We start from the raw sequence: 12,541 nt of genomic DNA, 5'->3' as shown, positions 1-12,541 counted from the left end.
GAATTAATGAATAAATGAATAGAATTAATGGCAGATAGGTGTCTAATTAAGGTCTGCTATCAAAGAGAAATAAATTAAAAGCAATATATAATAATATTAATTTGATGATACACCAGGAAGTGTACATTTATTAAGTGTATACTATAGACTTAAGTATACTCTAAGCATTTTACATGGATAATCTTACTCAATGCTCTGTGAGGTTGGCTATCCATGTTTATCTCTACAATCAAGGTTACCCAAGTAATTTGCCCAAAGTTGCAAGTAAGGGGATGGAGCTAGGATTTAACACCCCTCAGGTGTGCTCCAGAGCCCTCACTCTTAGCCACAGGAGACACCTTCACCCTCTAGGCATTGAGCTCTTCTTCAGATTATCTTCTTCTCTATGGACACAGGCTCTGTGTGGTGGAGCAATTCAGCTTTCAGTTTCTTTTTGGTCATTTGTCAGTGTGATTGCATTAGTGCTTCTATGACCAGTCCAACTGAGATTATCAAGTATTTCTATTCACAAGATGCTCAGCATTCACAAACACAAAGTGGACCCTGAGTCTGACATGAGGCGGGGCAATGGATCTAACAGGGAGACATCAAGAAGGTCAGAATGGCTAGTCCACAAAGTGTTGAGTGGTGTGAGAGTAAGACCAGAGGCCAGGATGGGGTCTGTGAGTGGGCAGGAGACAGGAAGACCATCTATGAGTCCAGGAGGAATCACAGTGGGAGCAAGGTGTTCAATGATCAATTAAAACGGTACCTAAGAAATGTCTAGGTCTTGCTCCCTGCTATGAGATGGAAAAAAAAGCATACATTTCACTCATCCTTAGGGGAAAACTAGCAGACTTTTAAGAATTAATAAACACCCAAAGCAGATCTTAGCCTTGACCATAAGAAGTTTGCAGAACTGAAAAAAAACTTTTTTAATTCAAAAATTCTAAAATTAAATTTAAAAAATTAATTTAAAAAATAAAGAAGTTCACAGAACTATCAGTTAATTTTTGCTGATTTTCTTTCTCTACTAAAGAAATTAAATGGCATTAATTCTTCAGCTGTAATGTAAAATATACGATTATGTGAACAATTAAGAAATATGTAACCAAGAGGCTAGAGAGCACTACATGGCTGTGACATTTCTTAATGCACATATTCCATGGACTAATTGAGAAATGAATAGGAATCACATTACATTTGAAAAGCAGCATCCATTCCATTCCACCTGACTCCTTTGAGGTCACCAGGAGTTATGCAGACCGTAAATGTTCTCTAGTTCCTTGTTCCACTGGGAGATCTTTACTATGTCAGGAAGTAATCCCAGCCTGTGTTTTAAGGCTGAATGAAATAGATATGCTGTGAGGAAATGAATGACTTGTACCTTCCCATTCCTAGGGCTTCACGGACATTGTCCACAAAATGATTCAACTACAGAATATAGAAGGAGGCAGCATTTGTCAAGAGAGGGGCAGTGGGGGAGGTGTTTTTTGGTTTTTGTTTTTAAATAGTAAATTATTAGATTCACCAACTACTGAACCATGGAAGTTAAAGAAAAGTCATTCAAAAGGTGAGCCCCATTTCACACTTCTGACCTTGGCACGAGATTCCTGAGGTTGTGCAGATAACATCAGGTACAGTTTTGTTATTACAAACTGGCAGAGCATTCTCTGGACAGTGAATTTGCCACAACTCTGTGAGCCTATGGGTTTGAAATAAAAGAAATAAAAAACTACAAGTCCACAAAGTCCCTAAGAGCGATAAGCCAGTCTTTGCCATGTGGTCTGTTTGCATTCAAAAAAGGATTGTGCTGCCCTGGGCTTATGACATTTCATTGGAATTTGCATTATCCCTCCTAAGGGACTGCAAAGAGACTCTGTGCTACTTGGATAGAGAAATGTGAGAGGAAAATACTAAAGTACCTCCCCTACTGCAAAGAAGAAGGGAAAAGAAATGAGGTGGTTTTTGCCTGAACCTCTTCTGCTGCTCATCGATTCCGAGGTGCTGTGTTGGAAAGAACTGGCTGTGCTGAGAGCTTTCAGGGGAATTAGGAAGGCATGTTGGGGGGAGAAGGGCTGGGAATTAATCTACTTTGTGTCACGCACAGTTCTTGGTACTTGATGTATATTCTCCACCCAGTTCTCACAACCGTTCTTCAAGGGAGTTACTGGTGACAACCATTCCAGAGGTGAGAGGGAGGGCGGCTGCGTGCAGGGCAGTGGTGATGAGCTCACACAGGGACAGTCCTCACTGTCATCTGGTGCTAGAAATCATGCCAAGCGTTTGAGTTGGAATATCTGAATTATTCCTCTCCACCATCCTGTGAAGTGGACACCATTGTTGTTACTCCCATTTTACAGACGAGGAAACTGAGGTCGCAGAGTAAGTCTCCTCTTCAAGGTCATGCAGCTGGCTAGAGGTGGCGCTGGGATTTGAACCCGGGCAGTCGGTCTCCAGAGCCCCCTCTGCTAATCACTATGTTATAGGCCCCTCCATTCCTCCTTTTAGGTTGCTCACTTGCTATCCTGGTGACAAAGCTGCTTTCACCTTGAGGATCACACAATATGCAGACCTGGAAAAGCCCAGAGGACCCTTGGGAAGCTGTGATGAGGAAGTGACACCAGGTGAGATGAATGTTTCTTTCCCGGCGTAGAAAGTGTGAGTCCGGGGGCACCTGGGGGGCACGATCGGTTAAGTGCCTGCCTTTGGCTCAGGTCATGATTCTAGGGTTCCGGAATCGAGCCCCACATCCATCTGGGGAAGAAGGACTAAGTGGGGAAGCTCAGTGCCCGCCAGCTCGACAAGACCAGTCAGGGGTACAGGAGAGCTCTTGCCCCTTTGATGCAGAGCGCACACCTGCCGATTGTCCCACAAGACGGTTTGTTCCTGACGAGACTTAGTCTTCCAGGAAAGACTAGTATATACCAAGGACAGGGAAGTAAAGATTGTCTCCTCAAATCTGGCAATAGGAATACACTAGAAGACAAGGGGGGAGGGGCAGAGTTCCAGCTGATTCAGTAGACATTTGCATCCCTACTGTGGCTGAACACTCTTAGTAGGTCCTCATTTAGCATCGCAACCTCCTCACAGATGCTATCATCAGATGGATTTCACAGGGGCAGGAGTACGAAAGCCTCAGCTCTCGCTTTGGCTACGTGCATCTGTCTGTTTTTTTCTCAACCCTTGGTTTAGAAGCCCTTTGGGAAGAATGATTTTCCCTTCTGTACAAATCTTCACCATTCATTCTTACTCCAGTCGTGTCAGGTAGTTACTAAGGTGTGGTGTGCATTAGGGCCAGATAGGAGACACTGAGGATTCAAAGAAGACACCTGATAATTACTAGAGTTCAGATACAGTTGATATGTGAATACAGAATGGAGAAAGCAGCTATTACCAATGGATGACTCGCCAAAATAGACTCATCTGGCCAGCAGCAGAAGAAAAATTTTTTAGGGAAAAAAAACTGTACCCTTTTCTCTACCATTCTTAGAAAGATTGTCCTGAAGGGCAGACTCTTTATTTTGATGAAATTATGGGAAAAAACAAAATAGCAAATAAGCTTCAGCAGTTTAGGGAAAAGATGTGCTCAAACTCTTCTTAGAAAGTGAGCCTCTAAACTAAAGAGGTCCCTCTTCCTGCATGTCCATTCTCTTTGACCTTTGCATTTCTTCAGGCTCTCCTTGCTCATGCCCATCACTCTACGGAAGTGAGGGGAGGGCTTTCCCTGTCTCTAGGATCTTCTCTCACCATTCACTTTTCACAAACTGAAGCCTGTGGAGTGCCCGTTCCAAATTGCAGACCTGATCATGTCCCCTTTCTTGTCCCCTCTAGAATCCTTCAGAGGCAGCCCACTCCCACCAGAACAGACTTCTCTCTTTGGTGAGGCCCAAGGCAGGCTTCTCACAGGTTAGAAAGGATGGCCAACAATCCTCTCACTCCTAGATTTCTTTTTTTTATTTTGTGGACTAGAAAGTTTAAAATTCAACAATAGAGGGTGATTTAGGAATGCTACCATCTATCATCACCTTGTTTCATAGAAGAAAGGACATTTCAATGCCCAAAGAATAGAGAAAGTAGATCTAAGAATAAACATTACTCTGCTACATTCCCCCAGCGTGCATACATAACCTACGCCTTCAGCAGAGCACTGACTGAGGCAACTGGGTTGTAATGCCGCTGTTTGAAATAGTTCATTTGGTGGCAGTGATGTTGGTTTTCCCCAGGGAGTCCTGAAGGCCTAGAGTAGAGGCACCTGATATGCTTGAGCAGCCCAACCCTTCCATACCTGCTCACTCTCCACATGATCCTGCTTGCACCTGGAAGAGGACATCCCCTGGAGGGCAGGCAGACTCTCCAGGACTCCTGTGACCACCCCTACAGATGAGAAATAGCATCTGTGTGTGTGTGCATATGTATACGTATATTGCATGCACAGACACTTAGGCCCTCGATATATTCTCTGTGTTTGTCCACTGAGAGGGCCTGATGACAGTGACATGTCGGTTCAATGAACACATCTAGTGCCCAGATCTTGACATGTGAATACTAATTTCTACTTAAAGGAACCAGGAATTCTTGGAGAAATGCTTGGTGCCAGGGCTGGAGCAGAGAAAATCCAAGATAAGTATGGAACCATGAGCATCAAGAGCTGGGAAACTGTTCATATGCTTTAAGGTAGAAAGTCCCTTTTTAGGAAACTATCTAAATGAAACATTCATAAGTGCTGAAAAAAACTGAGTCATAAATATGCTCATTACTTCATTGTTTATAATAAGGAAAATTGGAAGCAACCCAAATAACAAACGATAGGGCAAATAACCAAAGCCAGTTATGAATATTCACTAAACTGGATGTCATAGAGATGTTAAGTTCATGACGATGCTTATATTATAATGTTAAGTCATAAATGCCACATCTCAATCTAGTATGAGTACGAGTCCTAACTGGGGTCTGTCTCTTCACGGCAGCCTTCTAGAAGAGAAGCCCTTCTGCTCTATCTCATGCATCCCAGCATCTATCAGGGCCTTGAGGTGGAGTTGGCATTCTTGCTCCTTCAAGATCTTGACTCCTGCTCTCAAATACCATCTGTCCTTCAAGGTTTATACCATTCAGCCCTACATTTACCGCCCCATCCACAATCATCATCTTTAGTCATCCTCCAAAGCTGCCCTAATTCACTGAAGACTTTGGCACCAGTTTCCCCCTGTTCCTCTCATTCTTCTCGTAGGGATCTTCCTTGGCCACACGGACAGTACATCCAACAACTTGGCTGCTCAGTTGACTTGACATCCCTATGCCAACACTCTTCCCCTCTAATCTAATTTAGCAATCTGAAACCATGTCCTTGGACCTCATTATCATACTGCCCTGTTCCAGCTTTGAAATGTTAAACACAGGGCACCTGGGTGGCTCCATCGGTTAAGCAGTTAAGCGTCTGACTCTTGATTTCAGCTCAGGTCATGATTGCGGGGTGGTGAGATTGAGCCCTGAGTCGGCCTCTGTGTGGAACGTGGAGCTTCTGTTCCTCTCCCCACCAGCCACAACTGCTCTCTCTCTCAAAAAAAAAAAAAAAAAAAGTGAAACTCCCAGACCCCACTGTAAATCTATTCTTCCACTTTTTTCTTAGCAACCTCAACGTTCTGGTTGCTCTGTTCTAATGCATTCACTCTGTTTTCCCAGATGATTGGATAGCCATTAATAAGCAACCTCCTTATGACTTAGGTTAAGCAGAAGTTTTAAAATAGCAACTTAGAAGGGGGGAGCTTAGTTGTTGGCATAGAAGGAGTCCCCTAGGCTCACCTTATCCCTGGAACACAGCTAGATAACTATCAAATCATTCTGAATACCCAAGAAATGGACCTGAGGACCGACAGAACAAACTCCACAATAGAGGGAGAGAAGAGGCCACGTCACAGAAAGTAGGAGGTGCAGAGATGTGGTTTGGGGGAGAAACAGATGGCGGGTGCCATGGAGGGGAGGAAGCCCTGGTCGCAGAGAAAGGTGAGAGAGAGTGAAGCACACAGGGGATCACACAAGGAAAATACTTCCCTAAAGCCAGTGGCTGGGAAAACAAGAGGGGCTGATTTTTCTGAGACTTTGCAATCAGCAGGGCTTGAAGACTGGAGTTAGAAAGGTCAGTGGGCTTGGCTGGGATAGAGCCCTGAGGGTGCTGCCCAATCCTGGAGTGAAGGCAGGCAAGCAACCCTGGGGCAGACGGCACGATCTGAGGATCGCCTAAGGTGCACGGGAGGAGACTGTTCACTCTTGTTGGAGCACATTTGTGAGAGATGGTGTTGACAGAGTCACGTCTCCTGGGACAAAAAGCCAACGGGCACCATTTTCCTCTGCCACCCCTCAGCATAGAGGCAGAGCCACCTGAGGTAAATAGCACAGCACTCACACCGGCTGCCTAAGCTCCTTACACCAAGTGTCACTCCCCTGTGCTCTGCTGGGACTATTTTTCTCCAGCAGGTGTGTCTCAGTCCCAGGGCAGCAGGCCCCTTCCCCAGAAGACCAGCAGAAACCCCTGTACACACCTCATTTACTGAACAGAGAGTTCTGCAAGGCTTCAGTTCTAGTGAAAGTAGCCTCAGGTCTCATTTAACAAGCAGACCAGAGCACACCTGGTTAAAACTCCCCACACTCTGACCAAGGTCCAAACACTAACCACAGCAGGCAAGGAGACCCTCGGCAGATGCCTGGCCTGAGGATAGAGCAGCCAATACACAGCAGCAGAGTGCATGTGGCACACACTGGAAACACTCCTGGAAGTGCCAGGCCTTGGACACTATATGACCTCTTCTTCATAAAGCCATTACTGTCAGGACCAGAAAGCATAGCAGGCTTTTCTAGAAGTCAGAGACTTCAAAAAAATGCCAAGATGGAGGAATTTATCCCAAATGAAAGAATTTATCCCAAATGAAAGAACAAGATAAGGTCATGGCCAGAGATCGAATCAAAACCCAATATAAGTAATATACCTGATGGAGAATTTAGAGCCACAATCATAAGGATACTCTCTGGGCTTAGGAAAAGAATGGAAGAATTCAGGGAGGCCCTTACCACAGAGATAAAAGAGTTAAAAAACAATCAGTCAGAAATGAAAAATGCAGGGGTGCCTGGGTGGGTCAGTCATTAAGCATCTGCCTTCAGCTCAGGTCATGATCCCAGGGTCCTGGGATCGAGCCCCGCATTGGGCTCCCTGCTCAGCGGGAAGCCTGCTTCTCCCTCTCCCACTCCCCCTGCTTGTGTTCCCTCTCTCGCTGTGTCTCTCTCTCTCTGTCAAATAAATAAATAAATAAATAAATAAATAAATAAATAAATCTTAAAAAAAAAAAAAGAAATGAAAAATGCAATAACAAAGATTCGAAACAGACTTGATGCAATGAATACAAGGATGGAAGAAGCAGGGAAACAAATTAGTGACCTAGAAGACAAACCAATAGAAAATAATGAAGCTGAACAAAAGGATGAAGAGTTATGCAAGACGAGAATAGACTTAGGGAACTCCATGACTCCATCAAAGGTAATAACATTTGTATCATAGGAGTCTCAGAAGAAGACTGAGTCTTCTTCTGTGAAGAGGGGGGCATAAAATTTATTTGAGGAAATAATAGCTAAAAATTGCCCAAATCTGGGGAAGGAAACAGACATCCAGACCAAGGAGGCACAAAGAACCCCCATCAAAATTGACAAAAGCAGGCCAACATCAAGACATATTGTAATTAAATTTGCAAAATATAGCGATAAAGAAAAAAAAATCCTAAAAACAGCAAGACAAAAGAAGTCCCTAACTTATAAGGGAAAACCCATAAGGCTGGCTACAGATCTCTCAACAGAAACTCTGCAAGCCAGAAGAGAGTGGCATGATATATTCAACAAGCTGAATGGGAAAAATCTACAGCCAAAAATACTCTATCCAGCAAGGTTATTATTCAGAACAGAGAGATAGTTTCCCAGACAAACAAAAACTAAAGGCGCTTGGGGCACCTGGGTGGCTCAGCCGTTAAGCGTCTGCCTTCGGCTCAGGTCATGATCCCAGGGTCCTGGGATCGAGCCCCGCATCGGGCTCCCTGCTCTGCGGGAGGCCTGCTTCTCTCTCTCTCCCACTCCCCCTGCTTGTGTTCCCTCTCTCGCTGTGTCTCTCTCTGTCAAATAAATAAATAAATCTTAAAAAAAAAAAAAAACCTAAAGGCGCTCATGACCACTAAACCAACCCTGCAAAAAATATTAAAGGGACTCTTTTTTTTTTAACCTAGGAAATATTTATTGTACAAAATTTACATTTGTTATATATAGTGAAAACATAGCAAAACAACATTGTGTTAATCCATTTTCTTTGAGGTTTTCTGTGAAAAGTAAAGATTCATTTCCTAATATATTCTCAGATAATATAACTTTTTATATAGTTGTTAAACAGTTGTATTGGTAATAAGCATTTGGGACATAGGTATAAAACTGCAAACAGATCAAAAAAGCACAGGGGGAAGACCACTGCCAAAGGGTAATCTCCATGAACCTGGCATTTTTCACTGCAAGGCAGATGCTGTGGGGTCATCACACTGTATACATGGTTTGATTATCTGAAGCCATTCATTAAGATACTTGAGTATTTTAATGAATCTTAATCTTAATCCCATTTACAACTGCACCAAAAACCATAAGATACTTAGAAATAAACTTAACCAAGAGATAAAAGACCTATACTCTGAAAACTAATAAACATTGATGAAAGAAATTGAAGATGACAAGAAGAAATGGAAAAACATTCCATGCTCATGGATTAGAAGAATAAATATTGTTAGAATATCTATACTACCCAAAGCAATCTACACATTCAATGCAATCCCTATCAAAATACCAACAGCATTTTTCACAGAGCTAGAACAAACAATCCTAAAATTTGTATTGAACTACAAAAGACCTGGAAAAGACAAAGTAACGTTGAAAAAGAAAAGCAAAGATGAAGGCATCACAAGCTTCAAGCTCTATTACAAAGCTGTAGTGATCAAGACAGTATGGTACTGGCACAAAAACAGACACATAGATCAATAGAACAGAATAGGAAACCCAGAAATGAGCCCATAACTATATGGTCAATTAATCTTTGACAAAGCAGGAAAGACTATCTAATGGAAAAAAGACAGTCTCTTCAATCAAGTGGTGTTGGGAAAACGGGACAGCAAAAGAGTGAAACTGGACCACTTTCTTACACCATACACAAAAATAGATTCAAAATGTATTAAAGACCAAATGTAAGACAGAAAACCATCAAAATCCTAGAGGAGAACACAGGCAGTAACCTCTTTGACCTTGGACATAGCAACCTTTTACTGGATATGTCTCCTGAGGCAAGGAAAACAAAAGCAAAAATTAACTATTGAGACTTCATCAAAATAAAAAGCTTCTGCACAGCAAAGGAAATAATCAACAAAACTAAAAGGCAACCTATGGATTAGAAGAAGATATTTGCAAATGACCTATCGGATAAGGGATTAGTATCTAAAATCTATAAAGAACTTATCAAACTCAGCACCCAAAAAACAAATAATCCAGTTAAGAAATGGGCAGAAGAGATGAATAGACATTTTTCCAAAGAAGACATACAAATAGCTAACAGACACAAGATGCTCAACATCACTCATCAGCAGGGAAAAGATGAGTTTCAAAACACTTTTCTTAAGGAATTATATAGTTAAGATAGCTCATGAACCAGAACTTGAAGGGCAATTGGATTGAATCTAGGTATCTCTGATTAGTTTTTAACAGATGCTTTCTTGCAGTTATTCAAAAGAACATACAATATAGTAATGCTTTGAAAACAAAAAACTTCTGTTATCATTTTGCTATCAACAATATTAGTGGTTCTTTAAAATCTGATGACTAATTAATTCACATTATTTCATGAAAATATATTTCCTAATTTTCAAAGAAAATCTTATAATGGTTAATCTTTAAAAACCATCATAGTATCAAAGATAAAATAGATGTCAGATTGAGTCACAAAACTTTTGGAAATTCATCCCCAGCATTCTGACCTCCATTTGGCAGTGACATCATAATGTCCTAGCTAGTTACAGGATTGGCTGGGCAACAGAAAGGAAACTCTGAGGAGGAGCAGGAGATTACTGGATAAATCAATCATTTTCCCTATGAATTTTTTATTGTTTATTTTTGTATCTGGGGTTTTTTCCTTACAGTACCCCAATACAACTTCCTTTCATAGTGGTGGTGAGTAAGCATTTAAAGGTTTTACAGAAAGAGCAGATAAGAAAGATGACCCATTATCCTAGAAAACTGGTATGTGACAGTTTTCTATAGGATGATACAAAGTTTATTATTAGAAATACGGCATAATTTACATTTTAAATCTCTGCCTCAAATCCTTTGTAGAAAAATACAATTGAAAAAAAAGAAAGTAGTAAAAGAACTCAACATATTTCTTATCGTGAATTTTGCAGATGATATGTGGCTGCCTGGCTCTCCAAAAGAATATAAACAGGAACCGGAAATTAAGGAGAATACTCCTACTAATGAGAAAAATGGCAATTATTTTAAAGATATAAAACAATGTAAGTCTTTAAAGTTCATAGTAGCACATATACAAAAGCTGGTTATACTGGTTTGACTTAACATTTAAAAAACTCTATAATTTTATTTCCTACTTCTTAAATTCTCATGTATCTTATAAATGTTTCAGTGTGTTAAATGAAATTCTTATTTTCTACAGCTTTTTTTCATGAGATGCTATGAAGTTTAACAAAGTTCTTTTGGTAATTTCCTATAAATAACAGAGTTCACCATGGCATTATGGTGATTTGCAATTGATCTAATTCTATGGTGAGTTAACCAAAATTTATTTGGAGGTGGGTATCAGTTTCCTAGGGCTGCTGAAACAAGTACCACAAACTTAGTGGCTCAAAGCAACAGAAATTTATTCTCTCACAGTTCTGGAAATCAGAAATCCAAAATCAAAGTTTTGATCATGCCATGCTCTCTACAAGGCCTCTAGGGAGGATCATTCCTTGCTTCCTCCAGCTTCTTGTAGCCCCAGGCATTCCTTGGCTTGTAGCACAATTCTAGTCTCTGTCTCCATCCTCACATGGCATTCCTGCTGTGCCTCTGTGTCCATTTCCCTCTTCTTATAAGGACACCATTCATATCAGATTAGGAGCCCACCATACTCCAGTGTGACTCCATCTTGACTAATTATATCTTCAATGACCCTATTTTGAAACTAGGGTGCATTCTGAGATTCTGGGGGTTAGGACTTAAACATGTCTTTTCTTGGGAGCAGGGCACAAAATTCAACCCATAACAAGATGACTTTAAGATGTTTGAAAGGTCCATCAAACTTCAGTTTATTCATCATTACTCATATGGTCTTTCTTTCCGTGTCCTTATAAGGTCCACCACTCAAGAAACTCTTGTTAAAATAAAAGCAAATTAAGATTAAATCTAGTTATCTTGGGATCCTTATTAACATTCATCAAAGGAAAAATAGGAATACAATCAAGATATATACATATATATACACTCAAGTACTTTGATAATAATAATGCATAAGTTGTATTTCTCTTTTCTCTTTGGTGAATCAATGTCCTTCCTTTGTAGGTGAAAAAAACACCTGATTCTTAGATCAATTGCCAGATTTCATACTACCAAAGCCAGAGTCAGGAGTGTTATCTAATCTATCACCACCAGGCTTCTGCCTATGGTGTGCAAATGGTGCAATCATTTCCTTTTCAGGGTGTACCTCTGTTTTAAAATATCCAGAGGGTAAATAAACCAAGAGCCTGATGATTACTTTGATTAAAGAAAAAAATCTTTCTTACACACACAATATATACAAAACATAATTGGGATCTTCCTAAGAAATTGTGTTATGACTTATTTTTCTCATTTAACAACTCCTGAGCTCTTTTCACATCTGCCTCATTATTTTTAGTGGATACCTAGTATTCCATAAATCATGTCCCATAATTTATCCACTGTTTTTTAAAGAATTAGATTATGTGCAGTTTTTCCCTTTTACATTCTTCTCATATACAGTTGGGTGTATCTCTCTTTGGATAGATATCAGGTAATGGGCATTGCTTAATAAAGAGTAAATCTTCAAAAATATTGATACCAGCAAATTGCCCTTCAAAAAGGATCTACCGATTTACATCCTCTAAGAATGCCCCACAATCTCACCTACAATGAATATTGTTGATCATATTTTGTGAATATAAGTGAGAAATTTCCATTACTGTTTTCATTTGCATTCTGATTACTTATGAAGGTGAGTATTTTTCTCTATGTTTATTGGGTATTTTTATTTCTACTTCTGTGATTTGCCTATTCATATCCATGGCCCCTTTTTCTATCAGTGTGTATTTTCATTTATTTGTAGGTGCTCTTTCTATGTTTAGTATATTAATCTTTTTCATATAGTAAAAGTTAACAAGTATTTTTTTCCCCAGATTGTTGCTTATTTTTAAACCTGTTTTGGTATCTTAATCACAGAGAAAAATTGTAATTTTCTAAAATCAATTGTTGATTAATTTTTTAATAATTT

The 12,541-nt window shown here is 40.3% G+C and overlaps 1 protein-coding gene across 1 annotated transcript in view; it reads left to right on the top strand.

The window, feature by feature from the left end:
- The window catches only part of MOB3B (MOB kinase activator 3B), a 194,721-nt gene extending 184,168 nt beyond the window's left edge, over positions 1-10,553 (top strand). Inside the window, exons 4-5 of the mRNA XM_081803055.1 lie at positions 2,491-2,606; positions 10,443-10,553. Coding sequence (XP_081659181.1) covers positions 2,491-2,514 — 24 coding nt within the window. The 3' untranslated portion in view covers positions 2,515-2,606; positions 10,443-10,553. The remainder of the gene's footprint in view (positions 1-2,490; positions 2,607-10,442) is intronic.
- Positions 10,554-12,541: the final 1,988 nt, after the last annotated feature.

This window comes from Leptonychotes weddellii, chromosome 14 (genome assembly GCF_054177405.1).
Source record: "Leptonychotes weddellii isolate Sample4059 chromosome 14, ASM5417740v2, whole genome shotgun sequence".
NCBI lineage: Eukaryota > Metazoa > Chordata > Mammalia > Carnivora > Phocidae > Leptonychotes > Leptonychotes weddellii.
Note: the sequence above shows the minus strand (reverse complement) of the source record. Positions and strands in the feature narration are given on the sequence as shown.